At 49.5% G+C, this 26,190-nt stretch overlaps 1 protein-coding gene across 2 annotated transcripts; it reads right to left on the bottom strand.

Moving 5' to 3' along the window:
* Window positions 1–815: 815 nt before the first annotated feature.
* Window positions 816–25,397, bottom strand: LOC116948197 (carotenoid-cleaving dioxygenase, mitochondrial). Of its 2 annotated transcripts, none has more exons than XM_076071310.1 (13): window positions 25,137–25,397; window positions 18,798–18,920; window positions 16,023–16,227; window positions 11,379–11,590; window positions 9,452–9,567; window positions 8,763–8,865; window positions 7,773–7,901; window positions 6,395–6,555; window positions 4,949–5,122; window positions 4,356–4,493; window positions 3,593–3,775; window positions 2,452–2,562; window positions 816–1,960 (listed from the first exon to the last, which is right to left on the bottom strand). In XM_076071310.1, exons 2-13 carry the CDS (start codon window positions 18,895–18,897, stop codon window positions 1,841–1,843), a joined length of 1,752 nt encoding a protein of 583 aa, XP_075927425.1. In that variant the 5' UTR covers window positions 18,898–18,920; window positions 25,137–25,397; the 3' UTR covers window positions 816–1,840. The 2 variants fall into 2 exon arrangements, with proteins under 2 accessions (XP_075927425.1, XP_075927424.1); XM_076071309.1 differs by lacking the exon at window positions 25,137–25,397 and adding an exon at window positions 24,433–24,584.
* Between the last annotated feature and the right edge of the window lie 793 nt (window positions 25,398–26,190).

Below are 26,190 nucleotides of genomic sequence, written 5' to 3'. Positions count from 1 at the left end.
CCGAGCACACTTAGTTGAAAGGAAGGCGAAAATAGTTGGTGGGGCCCTTAAAGAGTCTCTTAAAAGTCAGTGCAGATTGAACGCTGCTGTGGATGTGCAGCAGGTGGGAGCTACCGCGGAGAAACGATGCCTGGAAGCAACGGTCCTGGTCCTTCGTATAGGCAGCAGCTTGTGAATCGCATCGCCAAATTTCCTGATGATGCTGGTTGCAACTATCAGCGAAAAGACGCACCCAGTTGTGAAATGTTGTGGGATTGCTCAAGTGGTTCACGTGACAACGTCACTAATTGGCTCTGGAGGGTGTACGACACACTTTGCACCTATACGGTCTGATCTAAAAATAAATTATGAATAAAAACACAGGCTTTCATAAATACAATGATCTCCTTTAAGCTTCTCAAGTTATCCACAGATGCACAGATCCATTGCTCATGCTTCATAACCAACTACATTCCCTTCCCCCCCACAAGCAACACTCCATACTCAAGTCCTTAAGTTTTAGGTAATACCATCATGGATGCAGTTTAATATGCCGGGAACAAGCTTACCGAGCATAATTAAGCTTATTTTATGGACAAAAATGCACGATTAAATAATATTGCATCAATATCTTTAGAATTCATGACACTATAACGTGAATAATTATTAGGTTCTCCGATGTGGTGAAAAAAACGGAGTACGTGTTCAGAAAATGCACTCCATAACAGAATTAAACTTATCAATGAACAGACTTCCGTAACTGAACGTCTTTGCACAATCACACCACTTACACTCTAACCCGTGTCTGGAGCATTTTGAAGGCATACGAAAATCAATACGAGTTTATATATATTTTATTTCTACTATGCATAGAATAGACAGGGACACGTTTTCATAAAAAAAATAAGTGCGTGATCCATTTCTAGATGTAATTTCATTTCAGAAGACGAGACAAAAATCGAAACAAAAAATTGTAATAAATGTGTACATAGGAACCGGATGGCAAATGAGAAGTCGACCTGGAGGGAGTGAAGTCGCAATTGTGGTTTTTAGCAAGAGATTTGCGAGCGACGCGCGTGCACAGCAGGACCGGGCCTTTTTCCACTTCGTTTTTCTTATCATTAGCCATGATTAATCCACTGCTGGATGAAGACCTACCCGGATTGTAATACATTTACCTTCAAGCATTAGACAAGCATTCTACTTCAACGTTTTCATGCACGTTCCTAAATACAAATCTTTTATTATGTATATATGTATGTTAAACTTATTTCACACCATACGTAGTCGACTGGTAATCGGAGGCGTGGGGAAATTAATCAACCATGATTATCACTTATCACATCGCCACCATAATACAAATTATAATCATGATTACCATCATATTGGTTCTTTCGGTAAAGTCACATAGAAGGGAAACAATAAAATAATAAAAATATAAAACAATAAAATATATTTTTATTATTTTATTGTTTCCCTTCTACGTGACTTTACCAAAAGAACCAAGAATATGAATCCCTGCAGTCACGAAAGCTTTAAATCAAAATTTTACCATCATCATGATTACCATCACCACTAACACAACCATCGCCACCACCTACCCCAATGACATCTGTATAAAATCAACATCTACATTCGCATCATGATGACCACAGCTGTAACCACCACAACCATCATCCTCAATCACATCAAAGACAAAGATCCCCTGTATAGCCTTAACAGACTGTTGGGGCAGGTGTTACTAGCAAGCAGAAATCTAACTGGAGCGGAAATCGAAGGTCGTCGGGTTCGTAGTGCAGCACGCTAACCGCTATGCTACCGCTCCCCACTACCATCGCCACCACCGCCGTGGTCGTCGTTATTAGACGACGTTGGGAGCGAAGATGCCGTGGAAGCCGTATGGGATGTCTCTGGGCACCACGGCTCGGCCGAGTTCCACGAACGAGGAAGCGTCCAGAACCAGCAGGAAGGACGGCTTCTCCTGCACACGGTCAGTGACGGCAGGGAGGTGGGGCCAGGTCAGGGAGGTGGGGTCAGGTCAGGGTGGTGGGGTCATGGTAACGGTCAGGGTGGGATGCTATATCATCAGGAGTGGTGGAGGGCTCTGAATCCAGCTGAGTTCGATTCCTGGCTACAGGCCAGTGACATCTGAACCTCTTTGTTTCACAACGCGACTGTTGATCACATATCAAGCAAATAAAAAATATGAAATCGCCAGAACTGCAATTTGCCGTATGAAGCCAAATTGAGCATGACGGTTTCTCTGTTCAGTCTCTCGTGACTAAGGAAATCTCATCAACTCGCACAGCAAAAATTGAGAGCCCATTCGAGTCGTGGGCGAGCGTCTGAAACGTGGACTCGAACCCAGGGTCTCGGCAAGGGGCCTGCGCGGCGTCCCTGCCGTGCCATCGGTCCCCTGGCGCCGCCCGGCCGCCTCTACTGGAGGTCGTCCTCGGATGAACCGGAGCACACCTTGTCCGGCGAAATGACGACAGACAACACCACCCCTTCGTCCTCTCCTTCGGCTCCGGGACTCGGTACGAACACGGGCTCCGACGGGTAATAGCCGTCCACTTGCCAATGCTGCAAGCGCACAGGCATACGCGCACGCGCGTGCACATGCAAACGTACATATATGTAACAACAACAACAACACCCGCCATTCGCCACACGTCACCACGGCGCCTGTGCCAGGCCAGCTATACTTTGAGGCCGCTCGGTGTGGAAGGCTCGCTGACAAGAGGTCATGGGACAGACCCGGGTACCATGGCTCGACTGAGTGTATGACTGGCAGATGCACCAGCTGTGCCCTACCCTCTACTGTGCCAATGTAAGCACACACACAACGGCGTGCACACGCTCAACTATAGCTGTGCTCACACACAACAACAACCGCCATTCGCCACTAAGTGGCGGTGACGTCACCACGACGCTTGTGCCAGGCCATGTGCACACGCACACATGCACGCAGGCATGTGTGCAAAGAAACACACGAAGTTCCCCCACCCGTCGAGACGAACGATGGTGTACGTGCTGTATGTTGAATTTCTTTCGCACCATACGAAGCCAACTGCGAATCGGAGGCGTGGGCAACCAAGTGTGTGCCAGCCAAGCAATGGAGTGGCAGCCAAGGGATGGAACTTGCCACAGAGGACATCCATGATGGAGATCGAGTGATTAAATCAGCCCGTGTGCAGTTGCTCGAAGAATTGTTGCGCAGCAGGACAAATAGAGATGGCGACGGCTTGAGATGGCCTTTATCCAGCAGTGGATAGATTGTGCCTGATGATGCTGATGATGATGACGAGGGTAAATTCCAGTTGCGTGGGGCTGGTGCACACCTGCAGCGTGCAGTGATTCAACAGCTTGCCCCAGTGTGATGTCGAGAGACGGGTAGTTAGCAGTGGATACACCATGGCTGATCATGATGATGGTGCGTGGCGGCATCAATGACGGTGGTAATCATGACAACCGAGAGGATGGTGATGACGACGATGATGATGACGACGATGATGACGATGCGGTGGGACGTTTCCGATGGAGGATGTACGCGCGCGAAAGAGGACAAGATTTTTTGAGACGAGCGGGGAACTCCACCGCTGCGCCGTCGCACCTTCGTCTCCTTGGTGGTCACGTCCACCTTGATGAGGCTGTTCGGAATCATGTGCTGGAACCCGCACGAGTAGAAGTAGCGGTACGGCCGCGCGTTGAAGCGCTCGTAGTGGATCCTGGGGAACTCGAGGCCTCCGTACTCCTCCACGTCGTCGCCGTGCAGCGGCTCGGGCTCCAGCCACACCTACGGCCGCTCGGACGCAACGTGCGACCGCGCGTGCTAAGGTCCACAACACAACGAGGACAACGATTCCTATCAACCCACCCCCCCCCACCACCCCTGTGGGTTAAAGTCAAGAAAGCATGAAGGAGAACAAGGGTGGGAAACGGTAGAGGTCCGAGGGGACAAGTTGATGGGTCAAAAGATGGACAGCGGAGGGTCAGGGAGAGGCACGAAAGACCGAGGAGGCTCTGGTAGGGTCGGGCAGGGTCATGGGAGGTCAGGTAGGGTCAGACAGGATGTAGGTGGATCACGGAAGGTCAGAGCTTTCAGAGATGCGCACAGTGAATCTGAGAAGTGCTTCTGAGGGATGAGTAACAGCAGGGACTTCCCACAGCTGTCCACCGGACGTTCCACCGTATTGAAGCTGTTCACCACACCCGGTCCGCGAGGTGCCCTCGGAGTCTCCGTTTGTGCGCGAGGGAACAACGCATCGTCCACGCCGGGCGAGGTGAGAGAAGGGTCATGGAGGATCGGAGAGGGTCACGGAGGGGGTCGAGACAGCACGCAGAAGACCACGGCGGAAGACGAGGAGGCCACCCACCTTGCCGTCGTCGCGGAGGGTGGCTGAGGCCGTGGTGTACGGCAAGGAGCAGAGGTTTGTGCCACGTGGGGAATCGGGGCCCACGGACAGGGGCATCACGAACCGACGTGGGTACGTCATGGGCCGCCGATTGTAGAGCTGAGGGCGGAAATCACGACGTTCAGACGCAACGATTTATACGGGGCGTTTGCAACAAACCGAGGGGCAGCTCTCCGGCACGCGTTGGTCGGGGTTGTTACCACGTGTCTGTCGTTTGACACGATTTGCGACGGTTTGCTCCGATGTGCTGGGAGCTGAATTAATCAGTTCGCGAAGAAGCTCCCAGCACTTGGAGAAATACGTTGGGCAACGTGGCGGACAACACGCGGTGCGACACAAAAGCACACGCGGCATTGAAGCAGATGGAGGAAAATGTGTTTACAAACTTGCAAATAGTCCATTTTCCACTGGGTTTTTGTATTCAAGTTTTGGGCAACCCTCTGATCAATGTGGCATGACCCCCACAATTACGGATAGATGGGCAGAGCTAACGCACACTTTCAACCTCAGTTGGAAAGCGTTAACACTGCCGACTGATTCAACGCAGACGCAACCTGGTCAAGGGCGTCCCCGGAGCTACGCAAGTTCTTCAGCATCAGGGAGTCTTCGTCCGCTGTGCAGTAGTGGTCGACACAGCAGAGGTCGTTGACGATGTGACCGTCATCCTCGTAAGCGTTGATGTGGTGGAAGGACATCATGGCCTTCATGTGGTAGGCCACCGGCAGGATCTGGTCAGAGGGAGCGACACACGGTGAAGAGGTGGCAGGGATAAGTTGTTCGTTCCCTCGGTCGCTCATGACAATGATGAAACACTCGTGCATAGAGACAAAGATTACATTTATCGCAATAACAGATTTTTGGGGCAAGTGCTGTTAGCGAGCACCTATGAAGGCCGGCACGGTACACGAGAGGGTGGGTGGCCAGCACCACGCCCGACCGCCTTTATCTCCCCAGTGGCAATGTTTACACATCGCACCAGGTACTCATTCGAGGCTGAGTCGACCTAGGGGAGGCCCAGGACCGGTTCAGATAATCGTCACTGGTGTTGACCGTGAGCGGGAACCGAACTCGGGTCGCCAGGTTCATAGCGCAGCGCGCTAACCGCTACACTACCGCTCCCACAAACACACACGTACACACATGCTGCTGTACATACTCGTACATAATTCATCACAAGAGGTTTAATCAGACATAATTGGCCCACTGCCAAATGGAATATCAACACTGAGAAAACGCATTTCATATCAGTTGACAATCCCAAATATGAACTCTTTGTAATATACACTCATGCCATCATCATTATTATCATCCATGGTCAATCCATATTTCCTGGAAAACTCTACATGCAAAAGCAGTCGTTATAAAGAAACTAGCCAATCATCCGAATGCCCAGACATTCCGAAAAATGTATTCTGAGACTCAAAGAGGGTTTCCTGGGCAATAATAATAAAATGACAGATTTCCCACTCTGAAAAGAAGATAAAGTGCAAGAGTGTGTTTCTGGACTAGGCGAAAGAGGGAGGGAGTTGGAATTGCAGGCCACTCATCATCTATCTATACATGGAGATGTGAAGAGCTTGAAGATGCAATGAACAACATAAGTAACTGAGGATTACGGACTTCTGTGGGTATGGTCACATCAGAATAACCAAGCAGGAATCCGGCAAAACCAATGGCGACGTGAGTAGAGAGCAACAGAGGAAGAGGATGCCCAAAAAAAATGGACCGATGGAGAGAAGGAGACACTGGAATGAAGAGGAATGATCAGCAAAGTAACACGGAAACATCAGGGATATGACGATGATCACCAACACACGGGGACTGCTGCTGCTGCTGCCGCTGGAAGTTCACGAACCCAGCGGCCTCCGTAAAAGGGCTGGACATGAAGAAGAGGAAGAATAAAAAACAATAAGAAGAAGACGACATTGCTCATCCGTTGCGGCAAACCGCGCGAGTGCTTCGCGGAGGGCCGCGCGGCGTGGAGGGGAGGCTCGTTGCACCTCGCCCGTGTGCTTGTTGGCCACGCGCATGATGCTCCCGCGCTGCGGCTTCCAGACCATGCAGTGCGAGTAGGCCCGGCCACGGAGGCGCGCCGTGAGAAGCTGTAGGACGTCCATGCACAGCGGCTGCTCCAGGAACACCACGTAGTTCTCCGTCATCGCTGGACGAAGATGAGGGGGAGAGGGAAAGGTAGAGGGGGAGAGGGAAAGGTAGAGGGGGAGAGGGAAAGGTAGAGGGGGAGAGGGAAAGGTAGAGGGGGAGAGGGAAAGGTAGAGGGGGAGAGGGAAAGGTAGAGGGGGAGAGGGAAAGGTAGAGGGGGAGAGGGAAAGGTAGAGGGGGAGAGGGAAAGGTAGAGGGGGAGAGGGAAAGGTAGAGGGGGAGAGGGAAAGGTAGAGGGGGAGAGGGAAAGGTAGAGGGGGAGAGGGAAAGGTAGAGGGGGAGAGGGAAAGGTAGAGGGGGAGAGGGAAAGGTAGAGGGGGAGAGGGAAAGGTAGAGGGGGAGAGGGAAAGGTAGAGGGGGAGAGGGAAAGGTAGAGGGGGAGAGGGAAAGGTAGAGGGGGAGAGGGAAAGGTAGAGGGGGAGAGGGAAAGGTAGAGGGGGAGAGGGAAAGGTAGAGGGGGAGAGGGAAAGGTAGAGGGGGAGAGGGAAAGGTAGAGGGGGAGAGGGAAAGGTAGAGGGGGAGCCCCGCAAAGTGTCTGGCTGGCGGCACCGCTCGGCCAGAGGCCCGCGTCCTTCCAGTTGCCGGATTGATGGCTGCCCGCACCGGGTGAGTCTTGGGGGGTTATGTGACCGTGCATACGTATGCATGTTGAACTTCTTTTGCACCGTACGTAGCCAACCGTGCTGATCGGAGATGCGGGGGAAAGAGGGGAAGACAACGGACTACTTCACCGCATTGGTCGGTGTGGCCTGGTGAAAGTGGCGGGGTCACCCAGGGACCGCTTCAAATGTCAACCGCCGCCAACGCTGCCCGTGGCTGGGAACCGAACTCGGGTCGCCGGGTTCATAGTGCAGTGGCGCAAGCCGTCTGCGACATCGCTCCAACCCATAATGCAGTATATTAGTGTATAATTAGACTGCAACGGGATAATGACAATGACGATATTGTAAATGAGCATGATATGATGACACTTACACCGTGAGAGTCGTGGGGGTTTTTTTTTAACATACTTCACCGCACTTTCCAGTGTGGGTTGGTGAAGGCGAGGTTCTCACAATACATGGTAGCATAGTACAGTACAACAATGGATACATTAATTACGTTGCACTGCCGCGCTCTTGCCAGGACGACGTCGCCCCGTGTGGTTAGCAGAACGTTAATCAGCGCACATTTGGTTCGATCGCGAGTGTGGGTTTAGAGAGGCTGCGGTAATATTACCAAAGCTATGGTAATACGATGGAAATCGTGAATCCGCGGCCGGGAAGCGTGTGACGATCGTGGCGCCCTCGAGTGTGTCACCGTCCGAGTCCTTTTGCACCGGCACGCGGATGATGGCGTAATACGTCCCTGGGTGGCACAGACGTAGCGCAGCAATCATATCGACAGGGTGGCGGTGGCTTGGAAGGCCTTTATCAATCCAGCAGTGGATGGATCACACGTGTATGTATGTGAAACTTATTTTGCACCGTAGGTTTAAAAGCCATCTCTTCTCTCCCGAGCCCATCCTGCGACTGCTACTCCCTGCCCCCGCTCTTCAGCTACAGCCAGAATCAGAATATTTATTCATACTGGAGGAATCCGATGAGCTATGAAGCTCTTTTCCACAGGTGTCCAGTAGGAGTGGGTCAGAAAATTCCAACAAACAATACAAAAAACAACCAGACCTACTGCAATCCCTATCACTACTATCACTACCTCCACCCCTATCACTGCTCCAACCCCTATAAATACCCCTATAACTACTCTTATCACTACCCCTATCACTAACCCAACCCCTCCGTAGCACACTTATACCAGTCGGTTTTTTTTATCACCCGAAACTCAGCACATTCGTCCATAATATATAATAGGTGACGTTTCGGGCAATGGCCCTTCCTTATAGCATAAAGAGAGGCCAGAGAGACAGGGTAGCTCACAAGCGTTGGAGACTGCAGCATAACACATTATTTGGTGATGCTGTTGTGTTGGCAGTGGTGCAGAAGCGTAAAGAACAAGTCACATTCGTCAACAGCGCTGTGGCCTTAAAAGGAGATTATATACTGTATAATAGGCAATTGCCCTTCAGAGAACATGGTGGGTGACGTTTCGAGCAATGGCCCTTTCGGCACGTGAAGGTACTTTACCGTTTGCGACCTCTGACCTTATTTGGCCCTCGCGACCTCTGACTGACATTGCCCCTTGCGATCTCCGATCTTTGTGACCTCTGACCTTCTTTGCCGAAGATGTTGCCCATGTTGTAGGCCGTGCCGTCGGGGTCATAATGGGGGTGCGCCGTGGCCGAGTTGACCGCCACAAACTTGCCCCAGTCCACCTGCACGCGGACGAGCGACCACAGTTCAACTCCCACCTTGTGTCACAACCGTGTCACGACGTGTCCCGCGCCGCGTCGTCCCCATCCGTGGTGTGATCCCTTTGCTGTGCAAGCTGTACTGCGTGCGTTAAGTGCTGTACGGCCCAAGGCTTGCTACAATGTGACCAGGGGTTGAAAAGGGGCCGGAGCGACCCAGAATTCCGTGGCGGGAGTGAAAATTTTAATCTGACTGAGGTTGTGGAAGGAACCAGGGACAGAAGTAGCGATGGTAGCGATAGTCTAGATATAGATATCTACAAATATAACTACCACAATTGTCCGTCTGTTATGCTCTCGATCTCCCAATCGGTACGTGGCAGTAAAAGACATGGAGAATCGTGTAAAACGTTTGCGACTATACATAACAAATAAATGTAACAGCGTTTACTATTTAAATGAACACGCTGAAACAAGCAACAACATTTTAAATGTATTCGTCACTGCTCGTGTTTGCCACACCGATATGAGGCATTGTACTACCCCGCGCTGGGCTATGCCGTTTCCACACTGATCTACGCTGTACCGCACGAGTCGCCGTGAGCCTCACCTTCTCCTTGGTGTCGAGCGTGCGAGGGTCGACCTTGCGCATTTGCGTAGTCTCCGAGCTCACATACACGTCCTTCTTGTACTCCACGTAGTTCACCACGTCGTTGTCGGTGGGCGCTGCATAACCACCCCCCAGCCCGGCCCACAAGCGGAACAAAAAGTTAAGGATAAAAAGGAACGATTGTTTTTTTAAAATCACCCTAGCAGCCCACACGTTCTTTGGACGTGACCCTCCCTCCAGTGCTGGATGAAGCTAGTGCGGGGCCTGTAGCATATTATGTTATAAAGGGGCCCTAGATTAAAAAAAAACATAAATATTAAAACATACATTTTTTACTTGCTATACAGCCAGATAATACGACAAATCGCTAACCACAAACACCCAGTTGTTCATTAAAGTTGAAGGCAGTATAGTACTATATTAATAGATCAAGTGCAGAATCACTGAACCGGAATTGATAACATGAAACCATTTAGCACGGGCCCTTGAAAGTGCGGGGCCCGTAGCATATATTTTGCTACTCGGATAATCCGGCACTGCCTCCCTTCCTCTCGCCAGACAAACAGCCAGCCAGCCAGTAAAACTTTATTTCCACTACAGTATAATTGCGAGCAGTAAATCATGAAGCTGCTAAATTTCTGGAATGCTCAACTGACACATGGTGAGGCTGACAGCCTCTCCCTCCGTTCGCTCCACCCACTTTTACATAGCCACATCCACCCAACCACTAGCCATACCTACAGGGTGAGTGGCCTCACTCTTTCCGGCATTTTCCCCGCTGGCTGCTAAAGATTCCATTCAGAATTCTCACGGAGTGAGCAGTGAAACTCCCCGATTTAAGAGTGCAGGCGACGGAAGTGGATATCGCACATTAGGGCGTAGGACTTTCCCAAGCTTGCTGCTACAGAGTAACCTTCGTCACACATGACAGTACAAACCAATATTTAGCATTCTTAGAGATGGAATGCAACAAAAGTGAATGCACAACTACATTTAACATTCCCCGATCCTCTTGAGAGCAGTGTTATTGATGAGTGTGTTGAAATTTTAATGATTTTTTTTGCAGGCATTTGTGGCCGATCTGAAAACATCGACCGGTAACACTTTAGATCCCAAGTTAATCATCGGTGGCTCAAACCCGAATTCGAATCCAACACATTCGTCAATAACACCGTGGTCTTAAAATTAATAACATTATAGGTGACGTTTCAGGCAATTGCCTAAATAAGAACCATTGCCCAAAAAATAAGATACATTTCCTTTGAAGGCCACGGTGGTCTTGACAAATGTGTTGAATACAGTATTATCTTTGTATCAATGTGGCCAGTATTCAATAGTGTAAGTCCCAAATGGCAACACAGCTGTATACTGTGTTCTTTCATTCATATAAACTGTGTGAATGAGAGCTACAGTGCCCCCCACCCCCGACAACCTCATTATGGATGGATGGACAGACCTAAGGAAAGCGTTTTGAAGTCTCAATTGGTAACGCAATGAGTGCCCCTTCCTTGCCCCCTACAGTTGCTGAACAAATTCATTATAAGGTCGCACTCATTACACACAAAGTGCTTGCCAAAAATGAAACACAACACTTTGCCGATCTCGTCAAGGAGCATAAACCATCATCACACAAACTCCGGTGGTCATCCTCGCAGCAGCGGCTTTTGGCTAGCTATCGAACAAAGACGGTCACTGCATCGCGCACTTTCAGATGCGCTTCTGCGGCCGTCTGGAATGCTCTTCCTTCCCATTAGGAAGCCACTGGAACTATGCACTTTTAAATCATCTAGATTGACAAACTAATTTCTTTAGAACTACTTTTTGTGTTTAGTTTGTTGTCCTTCCCCCGCACCGCCGATGAGCACGGTTGGCTATGTACGGTGCGAAATAAGTTCAACATACAGTACATACATTCTGCGAACATCACCTGGTGGTGAGAAGTAGGTGAAAAATCTGTCGAAGAGCGTCTTGCAGGGGTCAGGCACGGCCATGGTGCCGAACTCGGACACCACGATGCGCTGCCGGGCCTCGTTGCGGAGGTACGAGTCGCTGCGCAGGAAGCGGCTCGAGTAGGAGACGCGGCCGTCGTGCACGCGGAAACGGTGCATCAGCGCCATCCCGTCGAACCAGTGGTTGTAGCTGCGACGGGGAGACACCGTCCGTCACGTTAGTCTCCTGGTATTTTACACCCAGTGGTTGTAGCTGCGACTGAGAGACACCGTCCATCACGTTAGTCTGCTGTTATTTTACAACCAGTGGCTGTAGCTGCGACTGAGAGACACCGTCCCTCACGTTAGTCTGCTGCTATTTTACAACCAGTGGCTGTAGCTGCGACTGAGAGACACTGTCCTTCAGGTTAGTCTCCTGCTATTTTACATACAGCGGTTGCCGAGTGCAAGGCCCAACCGTCCAAAACACCAAGTGGCCAGCATCAAACGGCACCGATGGATAAATGTGAATGCTAATAATTATGTTCAGAATTATGACGTTTCTGGAATTGGGAAAGGTTATAAGTAGCTGGGGCAGGGGAGACTGGATGGAATTCCAGAGACGAGCCGTGTGGATCTCTACGCAAGCCTCAGCAATTACGCATCAGTCAAGTGCGACCAATCGCTCGCCTCACATGGAGCGATTCGGGAAAAGAACAACATTGCCACATCGCCACGTTAAAACCTTCCACTGGCCGGGCTCGACTCAACGCAGTCACAACACGTCCACACAAATTCGGGCGTCCACCAACAATCATGCGCCTCACCATTTTTCTCCATGTTAGTCCTTATGTCAGTGTGTTTCTGTGTCTATCTCTCCCTTTGTCTCTCCACGTGTCTCTGTGCTTCTCTGTGCTTCTCAGTCAGTATCTATGTTTCTCTGCTTTTCCCTGTGTTTCTCCGTGTCCCTGTATATTTATCTGCATTACCCTGTGTCTCTCTACGGCTCTGTCTGCGTCACACCATCCAACGCCAACTTAAGCAGCAGTCACACGCACAACAACAACAACTGCCATTCGCCACTAAGTGGCGGTGATGTCACCATGATGCTTGTGCCAGACCATGTGCACCTTAAGGCCACGTGAAGTGTCGAATGCCCGCTGGCAGGAGGTCACGGGGCAGACCCAAGTGCCACGGGTCGACTGACTAAGATGAGTGAGATGACTGGCTGATGCACCACCTGTGCCCCCTACTGTGCCAACCTGCTGTGCTTTAGCCACTCGGCGCTCCGCTCGTTGTTGTGAGTGCGCTCCTCCGCCCTCCGTTGTTGTTGGAGGGCGACTGCCTCAAACTGCCCAGTAGCATCCTTCACGAGCCTCCTCCACAGAGGCCGATCTTGACACCGTTGTTACCAATCAACGGCAAGTCCACTCAGCTCCACGTTCTCCTGTACCACATCATTCCATCTCTTCTCTAGCCCGTGCCGTGCCCGTTTAGCCCCCTCGATCCGGCCGAACAAAAGCTGTTTTGGCATGCGGTGGCTGGGCATGCGGGCTACATGACCCAGCCAACGCAGCCTTGCCTGCCGGAGGAGCTCACCGATGGGACCTTGCCCAGATCTTTCAAGGATTTGTGAGCTCCTCACACAATCCAGCCTGGTTAAACTCAGGATGGATCGTAGGCAGGCTAGCCTAAATGTTTCTAATTGGCGAAGATGTTCCATTAGGGGGGTCCACGTTTTGCAAGCATAGAGAAGGGAGGGAATGACCGTGGCCGAGAAGACCTGAAGCTTAGTGCGGAGTGACAGACCAGGTAGCTTCCACACAGCATTATGCAACCGATGAAAAGATATTGCCGCTCGACTGATTCGGAGTGAGAACTCTGCTGTTAAACTGGAACCGGTCATAAGCACACTGCCCAGGTATGGGAAACTCTCCACAACTGCCCCATCACCGATTGGGAGTTGGGGGGTGGAGTGTCCGATGATACAAAATACCCAGGCAGGTGCTTAGTTTTGCTGGGGCTGATGGTAAGGCCCCATCTCTTAGTGGCACGCTCCAGTCTCAACAGCAGCGTCTCCAACTCCTCCTCTGAATGAGCAGCTATTACCAAATCATCGGCATACATAACGTGGTTGAGCAATAGGGAACCATCCCTTGACCGCACTCGGGCATCGATCAGCCTCCCATTATATCTGTACCAAATGGAGATTCCTCCGGTACAGCTATTGAAGGCTTCACAAACTACGTGGTCAAAATAGATGTTAAATAATGTGGGAGCCAGAGGACATCCCTGTCACACCCCAAGGTGTACAGGGAAAGCTCTGACTCCCGGCCATGTAGTTTTACCCGGGCCCGCTCACCATCATGACGGTCCTTAATGATCGTGAGCAGAGGGTCAGAGACTCCAAAAGCACGAAGAACAACCCAGAGCCCAGGCCTACTGATGGTATCATAGGCCTTGACCAGGTCAATAAAGCAGAGATGTAGGTTTTGCTGGAATTCCCTACACCTCTGCTGTAGCAGATGGACAGAAAATATAGCATCTGTGCAGGACCGCCCTTTCCTGAAACCGCATTGGGGCTCCGCAAGCCTCTCCTCAGCGTGCCTGGCAAGGCGATGTTGAATAATCCTTCCCAGGACCTTTCCCGGCACACTGAGGAATGAGATGCCCCTGTAGTTGTTACAGTCTGTGCGGTCCTCCTTCTTAAAGAGGGGGACCACCAGGGCATCCTTCTAATCCTACGAAACCGGTCCAGTGGTCCAGACTGTTGTTATGATGTCATATAGGGCAATCTGTGCACAAACGCCACCCTCACTCAGCATTTTGCTTGGGAGATCATCTCTGCCCGGTGCCTTTCCTGGTCTCAGACTCCGGATCGCCTTCAGTACTTCCTCAACAGATGGCACCTCAGCCAGCCACTCACAGGGGGTGACTTCCTCCAATATTTGAGGCACCGCAGCCTCAGCAGGGTCATCCCCACTTTGTGCCACGATGTTTTCCTGGCTGAGGGATTTCCCCTCCCCCAGGACCTCACATAAATGCTCAGCAAATCTACAAACCTGCTCCATGGGGTCGGAGATTGGATCACCGTTTTTTCCCCGAATGATGGTAATAGGTGTGGCGCTGCAGGTTACTTTTTTATGGAGTTAAATAGAGATTTGTGATCGCGGGCCACTGAGGCAGACTCCATCTCCTCAGCAACCCGCGACCACCACCCATCCTTGCAGTGCCTCACGGCTCTCCGAACCTCCGAGCGAAGGCTGCGGTAAGCCTCCTCATTCTCTGACGTGGGATTCTGTAGACGATGACAGTGGGCCTGTCGCTTTTTCTCAACTATCCTGAACACCTCCTCTGTCAGCCAGGGTATCTGGGGAGGTCTGGCCCGTGTACCCAAAGCAGCCATTGCAGCTGCATGAGTCACAGTCCTAAACCTCGCCCATTTACCCTCGACATCAGGAGGAGTGGGGGATGATGCCAACCCCAGTCGCAAGCGATGATGAAATTCTCGCTTGCAACTTTCATCAGATAACTGAGACCAGGCCACTTTAGCTTGGAATGGGGTCCTGGGTGTACACCCACCACCGGAGTGGAAGAATGGCAGGTGCATCTTACAGATGACTAGTCGATGGTCAGAGGGAAGATCAGCTCCACGGTAGGTCCTGGTGTCAAGGACATGGGCTCGCAGCAGCCTCCTCCCGTTGTTATTGAGCTGATCTGGCCCATGTCCTCCAATCACTTCAGACCAGGTGCCAGCATCATGACCAACTCGGGCATTGAAGTCACCCAACAAGATGACTCTATCCCGAGGGGTCACTTTAGTCAGCACCTGTGACAGGAGGTCATAGAAGGCATCTGACTCATCGGCTTTACCTGCATCCCTCCACGGATGTTCGTCTTCGGTGGGGGCATAAGTAACCACGACCACCACTCCTCACCTCCGGTTGATGGGAAGGTGAGCCCAAAGTAACCTGGGGCTTACAGCTTCCCACAGTACACCGCCACGCTCCTACGCCCCCTTCATTCTTTTGTTCAAAAGAAGAGCCACACCCTGTTGTTTGGCAGTCTGCTGCCCCGAGTAGAGGACTGTCCACCCCTCATGGTGGCAAGAGCCAGAACCAGCCCACCGGACCTCCTGAATGACACAGAGATCCAGGCGGTACCGGTCCAGCTCCCGACAGATGAGTGGCAGCCTCTCCTCCGCAGTGAGCATTCGAACATTCCACGTGGCCACACGAAGTGGCTTTTCATTGTTTCTGGAGGAGCCCCGAGGGTAGAGATTCAATCTCCTGGCTCCGCCAATTGGGGTTTGGCCAGGAGACGTCATAGACGCCTGCCCCCCCGGGGCCTCCGGCACAAGCTTATTAGTTAAATTTTGTATTCGTGGTTTCGTGGTAATAATGTTGACGGTGGAGGGGTTACCAGCCCCTCGCACCCGTCCAGAGCCCCTGTTTAGCCACTGTGGTGGTCACAGACGCCATGAGAGGAGGGGCCAATCGGAATTGGCCCTCCCCCCACAGCACTGTCCACAACAGAGTTTCCCGTCCGGCACCGTGAGGAGGTAGGGGGTTGTTTCACACGCACACACACACACGGGCAAATCCGAGTTCCCGCCGACAATGGAGTGTGAACCTTTGCGTCACCTGTCTGGCCCGAACTCGAACTTTCCGGGTCCAATTCGGAGCAGGGTCCCCTTGATCCAGGCTGGAATGGTGCCGTAAATTTCTGCCTCCATGGTCTCGGGGGTCTCCGTCATTGTGGCAATGATGGGAGCGATGCATTGCAGGCCGGAGCACTTTGCGTACACGCGGCTCGCCGAACGGCGACGTGGAAACAGCAGCGAGAGGCCTACACGGCACACATGCACAACAACAACACCAACAACTGCGGTTCACCACAAAGCGGCGGGGACATCACCATGGCGCTTGTGTCAGGCTAGGTCTACCTTGAGGCCGCGTGAAGTGCCAAAGGTTCATCGGCAGGAGGTTATGAGACAGACCTAGGTTCCATAGGTTGCCTGACCTAGATTACTAGCAGATGCACCACACACATAGATGTACAAACAAACATATACCTACACTCACATATGGACACGGATGTACACATCTTTCCTATGTGTACACGGATGTGAAAATGGAAAGTGTACAAACACACGCACACTTTCAACCTTGCAAGTGGGGTGCATGCACAACCTGTTTTTTTATGGTGGCCTCCTACTAAAGACCACTGGTCCCCACTTCCCCTCTGCTGCCCGCCCCCCGCCAGCCCCACACTCGTTTGATATTGTGTGCTCGTGAAGTTTGTTGCTACAACGTGGCACTGATATAAAAAAAATTCTCGCATATGAACAAATTCCTCCTGCACGTTACCCATGCCGCAGCCTGTGGCCCTCCTGATGGGCTTTCATTCCCCCATGGTGGAGTGCTACACACGGGTTGTGTGACGCTGCCATAGTGTACACCCATACAGACCTTTAGGACAAATGCTCAAGTAAGCATCTATTAAGGGCGTTAAAGCAAAGGAGGGGGTGGTGTGGTCGCTACGACTCTGGGCGTCCTTGGTCTTCATACACCGCACCAGGTGTCGCATTTCAAGGCTGAGTTGATCTCGGGGAGAACCGGGACAGGTATAGGTGTCACTTATTGTGAATGCTATCCATGGTTAGGAATCGTAACCCATACGGCAAGTCCGTAGCGCAGTGCACAAACCCTTAAGCCGCCACTTTGTACTAACCCATACAAGCAGAGATAACACAAAAACGAACACTGCTTCAGTTCAGGTAAAGTTTGTAGTCAAAGCCAGTACAAAAATATAATTGTTTTCCCAATTACATCCCATAATGTGATATCGGCATCACATCACGAGTCGATGAATCCGTTTGTATCTCTTGCAGAGAAATGCAGCCCCCTGGGTTACCGAGCAGCCTACAGAAGTAAATACCACAGAGAGATATCGCGTGAGATACCTCGTGAGTTATTTCAATGTCACAATTTTTGTTTCCACAATGAAAAAACTCTTCAAATGTATTGGCAAGATTAAAAAGAAACTTGGCTTTCAAAAACAAAGCAAAATAAAAGTTTAACTATATTGGCACAGAGCAAAGTGCGGGATAACTGATAACATATATAGCTACGCTAATAGAGGATCAAAAGTGCACTCTGCATCTGCCAATCGTCAGTTGCTGACAAATCGGGTTCATGGGTTTTTCTCGGTCAGGAGTCATCGCAGTCCACCACCCCCTTCTGGGGTAGACCAATGATTACCACGTTGGCCACTCCATGTAAATGTGAAATGTCCACCACTACGCGGGATTTCCAGGCCCTGACTTTGACTGCTCATCGTCATCATTAGCCATAATGACTCCACTGCTGGATGAAGGCCTTCGTAAGCTGTTGCTGTCTCTCACGGTCCTGCGATGTAACAATCCATCCAGCACCAGCACGTGAGTTGATTATATCACTCCAATTGAGTGATTGACGACTAGAACCCCCAAAAATATGTTAACTATATTTGGCCTGTTCACAGGGGGCTCTAGGCCTCAAATAAATTTATGTTAAAACATCTTTTTAATAAATAAGTTTATCTTATCACATGTGAAGTCGTCTAATTAAGTGTGCCATTCTGATCTATAATTACCGTACTAAATTTAAACTTAAGAGCAGTTGATGTCTAACGCCCCCTGGGCCAGGTCTGCCTCGCCTTGTTTCCTTGCCTGGGTTCCTTTTCCTACCCTGGCAAGGTAATCAGGGTGAGCCCGGGGTAGACCCAAGTTATTACCATTATCATCATCAGCTATTATCGAGCCACTGCTGGATGAAGACCAATACAATGTCTCTTATTTTGTGGTCGTTGCTTGATGAATGTGTTTATCTGCCTGTGTGTAATTCCACACATGCCTCTCCATGCTTTTATGATATTCTAGATTGAAAACGAATTTCTTTTGAACTGCCTTTTGTGTTTTGTTTGTTGTGCTTCCCCCCGCACCTCCGATTACCACGGTTGGCTACGTACGGTGCGAAAGAAGTTCAACACACATGCTTGCTCTAAATCTCTGCTGCATGAAGATACAAGATAAATGTCTTTAATTCACGAGTGTTTTAGAATTCAAATGTTCCCTTTCCTGTCTCTCAATGTCATACCCAGTGTGCACCTCTTGACGTTGTTGCTTTTTACACTTTCCATTCTTTACCAATTTTCCAATTTCTGCATTAATATCCACGTTCCTCTGAACCACAGAATAGCAAGTCATACGCCTTCATCAAATTGATATAAAATAAACCATTCCTAGCACAAAGCACGTTGAGAAGCGACACACAATCCATGCGTCTGCATGGTTCCCCCCCCCCCCACCCGTCTTGTGTTTCGCTGCAATGGTCTCACTGCCCGATGTCGTGTGTGGGTGTCACGAGGGCACATACCGAGCAGGCGGCTGAGCCAGGAGGCAAAATCCTGGAGGAAGATCCACAGCAGACCCAGTACCAGCCCTCCGAGCCGCACCACACTTCCATTGCTGCCCATCGCGCTGGCTCGCCTGGGCTCGCCTGGGCACACAAACAACAATCACCCACCACTGGCACCGGCAGTACAGCCATGATCAACAGCTCGAGCAAAATTACGACCACCATCAACACCGGCACCGCGATTACCACCACCAGCAGCACTAGCATCTTCACCAACATTAACGATACCATAGATACATTGACCACCGGGAGCAGCCCCAGTGGTAGCAACAGAACCAGCAACATTAATCCTACCTTTGACATAAAAGTTTCGTGACTGCAGGAATTCAAATTCTTTGGTTCTTTCGGTAAAGTCACGTAGATAGAAAATACAATTTATAAATATAAAAAGAATAAGACGACCGCTTGTTCTAGATTTGAAGTTTTCGTGACTGCAATGATCCATACTCTTTGGTTCTTTCGGTAAAGTAACGTAGGTGAAAAAATAAAAAAAATCACGACGTTTCGGAGGCAACACAAGCTTCCGTCATCTGGTGTAACTAGTTTGACGGAAGCTTGTGTTGTCTCCGAAACGTCGTGATTTGATTAACTTTATTTTTACCTACGTGACTTTTACCGAAAGAACCAAAGAATATGAATGCTACCCTCAATACCAGTACAGGACTACCGTTAGCACCAACCTCTGTCGCCAGCACAGCAACACAGTCAGCATTAGCAGCACAAGAGCAGAAGCACCAACGAGCCTGAGCAGCGTCAGCAACATGAACAACGCCAGACACAGCAAAGCCCCACGGGCAGCATGAACAGCACCGGGGACTGCTGCTGCCTTGGTCTCGGAAAAAAACAATATCATGAGAGCATGATATTGTTTTTTTTCTGGAAACCTTCTGGCTACGATCAAAGGTTTGTTCATGAAGCCATCCAGATATATAAACATAGACATAACTTCAACCGAGAAGATGGATACAAATTGAGCAATCATTGGAAGGATGTTCTTGGTTCTTTCGGTAAAGTCACGTAGAAGGGAAACAATAAAATAATAAAAATATAAAACAATATATTTTATTTTTTACATTTTTATATTTTGTTTTATATTTTTATATTTTACGTGACTTTACCGAAAGAACCAAGAATATGAATCCCTGTAGTCACGAAAGCTTTAAATCAAAACATTGGAAGGATGTTATAAACCAAGTAAAAACCTTAACTGTTTATGTTTTTTCCATCATATTTGCCTGGCACTAGTCTATTTTGCCGCGTTAATTGCATCCCCAGCGTTTGGCATTGCTGCTGCATTGTCATTGTTGGCTTCATTGGCATTGCTGCTGCATTTTCATTGTTGGCCTCATTGGCATTGTTGCTGCAGTGGTGTTGTTGTTGCACCCCCGCCCCGCGCATCCCCAGCGCTCTCAGCCCCGCCCACTTCCAGCCCCGCCCACTTCCCCCCGTCCAGCCTCACATCCTTCTCCGAGCGTCCACGCAACGCTCCCCTCCCCCTACCCCCCTCGCTTGCCCCTCCCCCCTCTCTGACCTCTATGACCTCTTGCCACACGGCATCTCTCTGCCACTTCAGCAACAACAAAAAATAATTGCTGTGCTTTTTCCCACCTGATGATGATTGCTTGTGTTGCAATCGAAACGTCGTGATTTAATTTTATTTCATACCTACGTGACTTTACCGAAAGAACCAGAGAGTATAATAGTTTTAATTTTGCAAACTGTTATTTGGTTGATCGTGTGAAACATTCTTGACGGTTGGGCAGTCGGTGGGAAGGTGACGAGCAAAGGTTGTGGGAATATCTGTGCCGGGGGATGTTTAATGTTTAATGTGCAGTGCCGCGTGCACATCCATCACACGAGTGGCAGGCGCGACCGTGTCTTGGTGTAATAACGGGAGGGGTCCTTCTCTGGCTTCTTCCCAGTCGGTTTCATGACCCGCCAGAGATTTTTTTTTCTCTCGCGTAATGTCGGCCAGAACGGGTGAGCCACTGTAGTGGGAGTGCATTTCAATGTGCCATTTATTGTTCCTAGGATAAACTAAACTATAAACTATTTTTTATTAATACTATGTTTATATATAGCTCTTTTTCAGAAGCGACCTGGACACAAATGATCGTTGAACGAAGTGGCTTATCACGTGCAAAAGCACACTCTAAACGCGTGATGTTGATTCTAAACGTGGAGGGGAAAACCGGAGAGACGCTGAAAAAAAAATCCACGCGACCACGGGGAGAGACACACGCAAACTCCACAAATACAGCCGGCGTCAGGGTCGATTTTTGGAGAGTTAACATCTGCCCACCGCGGCGGCCAGCTCTCTGACGACTGAGTAACTCGGCCACGTCACGAGCATGCTTGGAATATTTGGCGACTGGTGGCATGGGGAGCTCTCGTGAATACAAGCAGTACAGTACTGGCACATCGACTACGCACGCAATGATACACGTGGGGGTGGGCTGGTCGTGGTGGCGCAGTGGTTATTGCACTGCGCCATGAACACGGTTACTTTTACTTTGATTCCGGGTCACAGCTAACATCAGTTTGCGAGTGACATCTAAACCGAAAACTTCCCCCCCACCTTTGACAAATTCACTAAGATCAGCATGGGGAAGTATGGTCATAATATAACTCCCGTGACCGTCACGACGTGGGGAATGCCTTCATTGAGCAGGGGGTTGACAAAGCGCTGTATGCAACGATTTACTCCTGCCTCCCAGATCGATTCAATAGACATCACTCAGTATCATTTTGTTCATAATCGATTCTCATATTTACCGTCTAAATGTGTTTTTTTCAGTGCAATTTTTTGAAAGTCTGTTTTATTGTTTGCCACCCAAAGCCTTGTGTACAGCACAAATCTAATAAAATAAAAATATAAGCCAGTGTTTTTAACCAGTGTGTTATGTTATTTGTTACATGGCAAACACGATGGCAAAAATGTCAACATCGCACCTGCTGAGCGAATTACATTTTTATGCAAAGTTATTGGACTTGGACCAAAATGTATCTATTTTTGCCAAAAAGCTGTCACCTTTCGGCGAGAATAATCCCCAGCCACGCAGTGCCCACCAACAACACACATAAGACGCCGAGTTTCTGATACACTGACAACACTGTCTTGTGGAATTAATTCGGCTAAACATTCCTGTCCGTTGCCCATTCACCACCCCCAAGTTAAGAGCCTGGTCACCTCACACAACTACTTTTACACGCGCTGGTATGCAATCAGCAATGATATGAAACGGACAGCAAACCGACGCTTGATTTATGCTGTGTACACGACTGTTTTACTACATATGCACTTTAGCAGTGACAAAGTCTGCGGCCCGGAGATGAGAGGCTACGCTGAAGTTGGAATCTGCGATGCAAGCACCAAGGTCATGCTCCTGACCTCCACTGTACGTACTTGATGGGATTCAAAGTAAGGGAGAGGTTCATCGACGATCCATCACTCACTGGTTTACTCCGACCACTCGCTCATCGGTGGTCAGTGGCCTCCTCGTCGTGCTTCTACTGCTACTACCGTGGTTTTACAGTTCCCGTTCACCTCACTCGTCCATTCCTCCACCCATGTCCACAAACCTGGCAACCCCTTATCAGTGCCCTAGCTTTTTACAGACCAATTCAGACCTTATTGGTCACCCCGTGCCCCTTATAAATCCCAACGTTCATCCTACAGTCCCATCACAAGGGAAAAACACAAATGGACAAAACATTGTTTTGCCCGGTATTGAAACGGCTGAACGCCGTATGGACCTGAAAACTCAATTTCCCTGTACAAGAATACGGGGTCAACCGTATGGGTTCACAGCTATCTGTTGAGGGCTCGGTCTCCCTGACTGTTTCGTCTCTAACCACCACACTGCATGTCACACAACACTTCTCTGTCTGCGTCTTCGTTCACACTGCTCTACTTTGGAATCCTCTCCTCCCATCGTCTCTTTTAATTTAACAGTGCAATTCATCACCGGCCAAATCAAATAAAACTTTACTTCTATAACACAATTCGTGCATAACATGCAATGCACAGTGCTTTACAAGACACATTAAAAGCGACTGGCACAATCGAAACAATAAGATTAATACGTTAAAAAAGAAGTAACACAATGAACTAAACGTATAATAAAAAAAGCATAAAAATCACACCATCAGGGCATCCTAATTATGAGCCAATATAAAAAGGTTACGTTTTAAGATGTCGTTTAAAAACATTCACCGATTCTAATGCCCTCAGATCCTCGTGCAGGCCGTTCCAAAGACGAGGACCACAGCAGCTAAAGGCTGCCCTCCCCATAAGTGTTTGAGTCCTGGCCTTCGGAACAACCAAGAGGCCAGTGCCGGAGGACCTGAGGGAGCGACTGGGTTCACACCTTAGACGCATGTCAGACGTGTATTCAGGTGCCAGTCCATTTCGTGACTTAAAAACCAATTAAAAATAATCTTGAAATTAAATCTAAAACTGACAGGCAGCCAATGTAGAGCCTTAAAAACAGGTGTAATGACTAGATTGGAAGCTTTCGTGATTGCAGGAATTACTATTTGCTTCTTTCGGTAAAGTCACGTAGAAAATAAAATTAAATAATAATAGAATACGACGTTGCGATTGCAACACAAGCAACCGTCATCAGGTAAGAATGAATTAGAAAACCAAACATAGTAAACTTAGTAATATAATGCAATACAACACAGAGAGTCGGCTAACACAACAGTCAACCCCACCTGGTTGATTACGTTCTTCCAAAGATTGCTAAATTTAGCCGACTCTCCGTGTTGTATTGCATTATATTTCTAAGTTTACTATGTTTGGTTTTCTAATTCATCCTTACCTGATGACGGTTGCTTGTGTTGCAATCGAAACGTCGTATTCTATTATTATTTAATTTTATTTTCTACGTGACTTTACCGAAAGAACCCAAGAGTAACAGGTGTCATGCGTGCTCTCCTTCTGGTCTTCGTCGATCTCGTCATATTTCGGAAGCTAAACAGGGTTAAGCCTGGATAGTGCTTGTATATGAGTGGCCTCAGTGCACACACACACATGTTGCTGCTATAGCCTGCTACCGCTGCATTGTTATGGGAGAACAGAACAAAAAATCTGCCGATGTTACTGTCCTACAATGCTCCCACCGTCTGTACTCATCGTTTTGACAACCCCCTGCCACGGCCCCCAGCCACCTCTCCGTCTAGCAACACAGGATGCGTGCGCGGGGCAGCTGACGGTACCGCGTGTCTTTGTGAGAGTGCAAAGACACAAAGCTCGTCGAGCGAGATAGTAGGACAACGGCGCACGAACGCCGTCGCTCCTCGAGAGAGAGTGAGAGAGACGTTATTCAGTGACACTGCGTTTGACAGTGGTGCAAAAGCGCAGACAAGAAAGAACGAAAGCGCGTTCGTCGATAACACGTGTGGCCCTAGAAGGAAAAGAGCACAAAAAAAAACGAACGAATAGGATACGCGTTGGACAATGGCCCTTCTTCGTGCGCTTGTAAATAAGGTCCGTGGCTCGAAGCGTCGCCTACTTCAATTGACCTACTGCAGTGTTTACGACGAATGCGGTGAGTTTAGAGAGACAGCACGGAGCTGATCCACCCACCTGGTTCACCACCTGAGTCGAACTGCGAATGGAATGGGAACGCCGTCACCACTTTATATATATGTTGGGAACCAAACAAGCCGAGAGCGGACAAGCGGGTCCCCGGTCTGCGTCAATGGGCGAGGGTGATAAGGGGGGTGGGGGGGGCCTTTAAACGCCTGGGCAGCTCCATCCCCTCCCCCCAACCCCTCGTCAACACCCCCCCCTCTCTCATCTTTCCCCTCGCCCCTCCCCTCATCGCAACCCCCCCCCACCACCTCAGCCCAATTCGAGCCGCTGTGGCTAGGAGACGTTAACTCACTACTGCATGCACACGCGCGCACAACAAGGTCTTTGTGCAGGCGTAGAGACGCCACCGATTGTGATGAACCAGGCGGCCAAGAGCTGCATCGCCAGGCCACGGCTTCACACGAGGGGCCAGTCACAGGTGAAATGGTTCTGTTACCCACACTGATTTTCCGATCAGGGAGTGACCAGCGTGGCGAGGTATGATCAAACAACCCACATGGCCGTCACGGGCTTCATCCAGCAGTGGATTGATAGAGGGCTGCAAAATGTATTTAGTTTATCATTATACACTGACAGAATACGTGGGAGATAAAACACACACTCGCAGGCTGACACAGATGCCACCATTACATAAGCTCCCTCTAACAAATACACTGGCACACAATGCACACTCGTCACTGAACGTAGTCACTGACCGTACGTAGCCCCTCTGAATCCTGGGTCACCCTAGTCCATTAAGAAGAGGTGCAGAGCCCAGTCCTGCAAGGTAGCGTAATCGCAACAAAGATGATGATGAGAATGACGATGATGGTAATGAACATGATGGCGATGAGGATTGTGACGATGATGATGATGACGGTGGTGCTGACCATGATGGTGATGTTGAGGATCATGACAATAACAATGGGTTATGACAATGATGATGACCACGATGGTGATGATGAGGACCATGACAATGATGAGGATCATGACAATAACAATGGGTTATGACAATGATGATGACCACGATGGTGATGATGAGGATCGTGACAATAACAATGGGTTATGACAATGATGATGACCACGATGGTGAGGTTCGTGACAATGACGACAACAATGGGTTATGACAATAATGATGACCATGATGGCAATGATGCGGATTGTGATGATAACAATGGCTTATGACAATAATGATGACCATGATGGTGAGGATAGTGACAACGACAACAATGGGTTATGACAATAATGATGACCATGATGGCAATAATGCGAAGTATGATGATGATAACAATGGCTTATGACAATAATGATGACCATGATGGCAATGATGAGGATTGTGATGATGATAATAAAAATGGCTTATGACAATGATGATAACCATGATGGTGATGATGAGGATAACAATAACAATAGGTTATGACAATAATGATGACCATGATGGCATTGATGAGGATTGTGATGATAGCACTGATAGTGATGGTGATGACAGGGGCAGTCGGTTGGAGGGGGGGCAGAATGGAGGCAGTGGGAGGTGGAGGGGAGGGGATGAGGAGGGGGGTTGTAGGGGAGGGGTTGCTCACGGAGTCCTCCGTCTGTAGAAACAGGCAGGGCTGGCCTCCATCACAGAACCCACGTGTGTCGCAGACAAGGGCCGGCTAACACTCGACAAGTCAACCACGCAATGGCCACAACTCACCCACAACATAATCACTACCGCCGCAACACAACCACCGCGACCTGAGCACAACACGGCCAAAGGACAAGCGTGAC

Source organism: Petromyzon marinus, chromosome 32 (genome assembly GCF_048934315.1).
Source record: "Petromyzon marinus isolate PM22_M1 ecotype Great Lakes invasive population chromosome 32, UKy_Petmar_22M1.pri1.0, whole genome shotgun sequence".
In the NCBI taxonomy this organism is placed as follows: Eukaryota; Metazoa; Chordata; class Hyperoartia; order Petromyzontiformes; family Petromyzontidae; genus Petromyzon; species Petromyzon marinus.
This window is presented reverse-complemented; position numbering and strand designations above follow the sequence as displayed.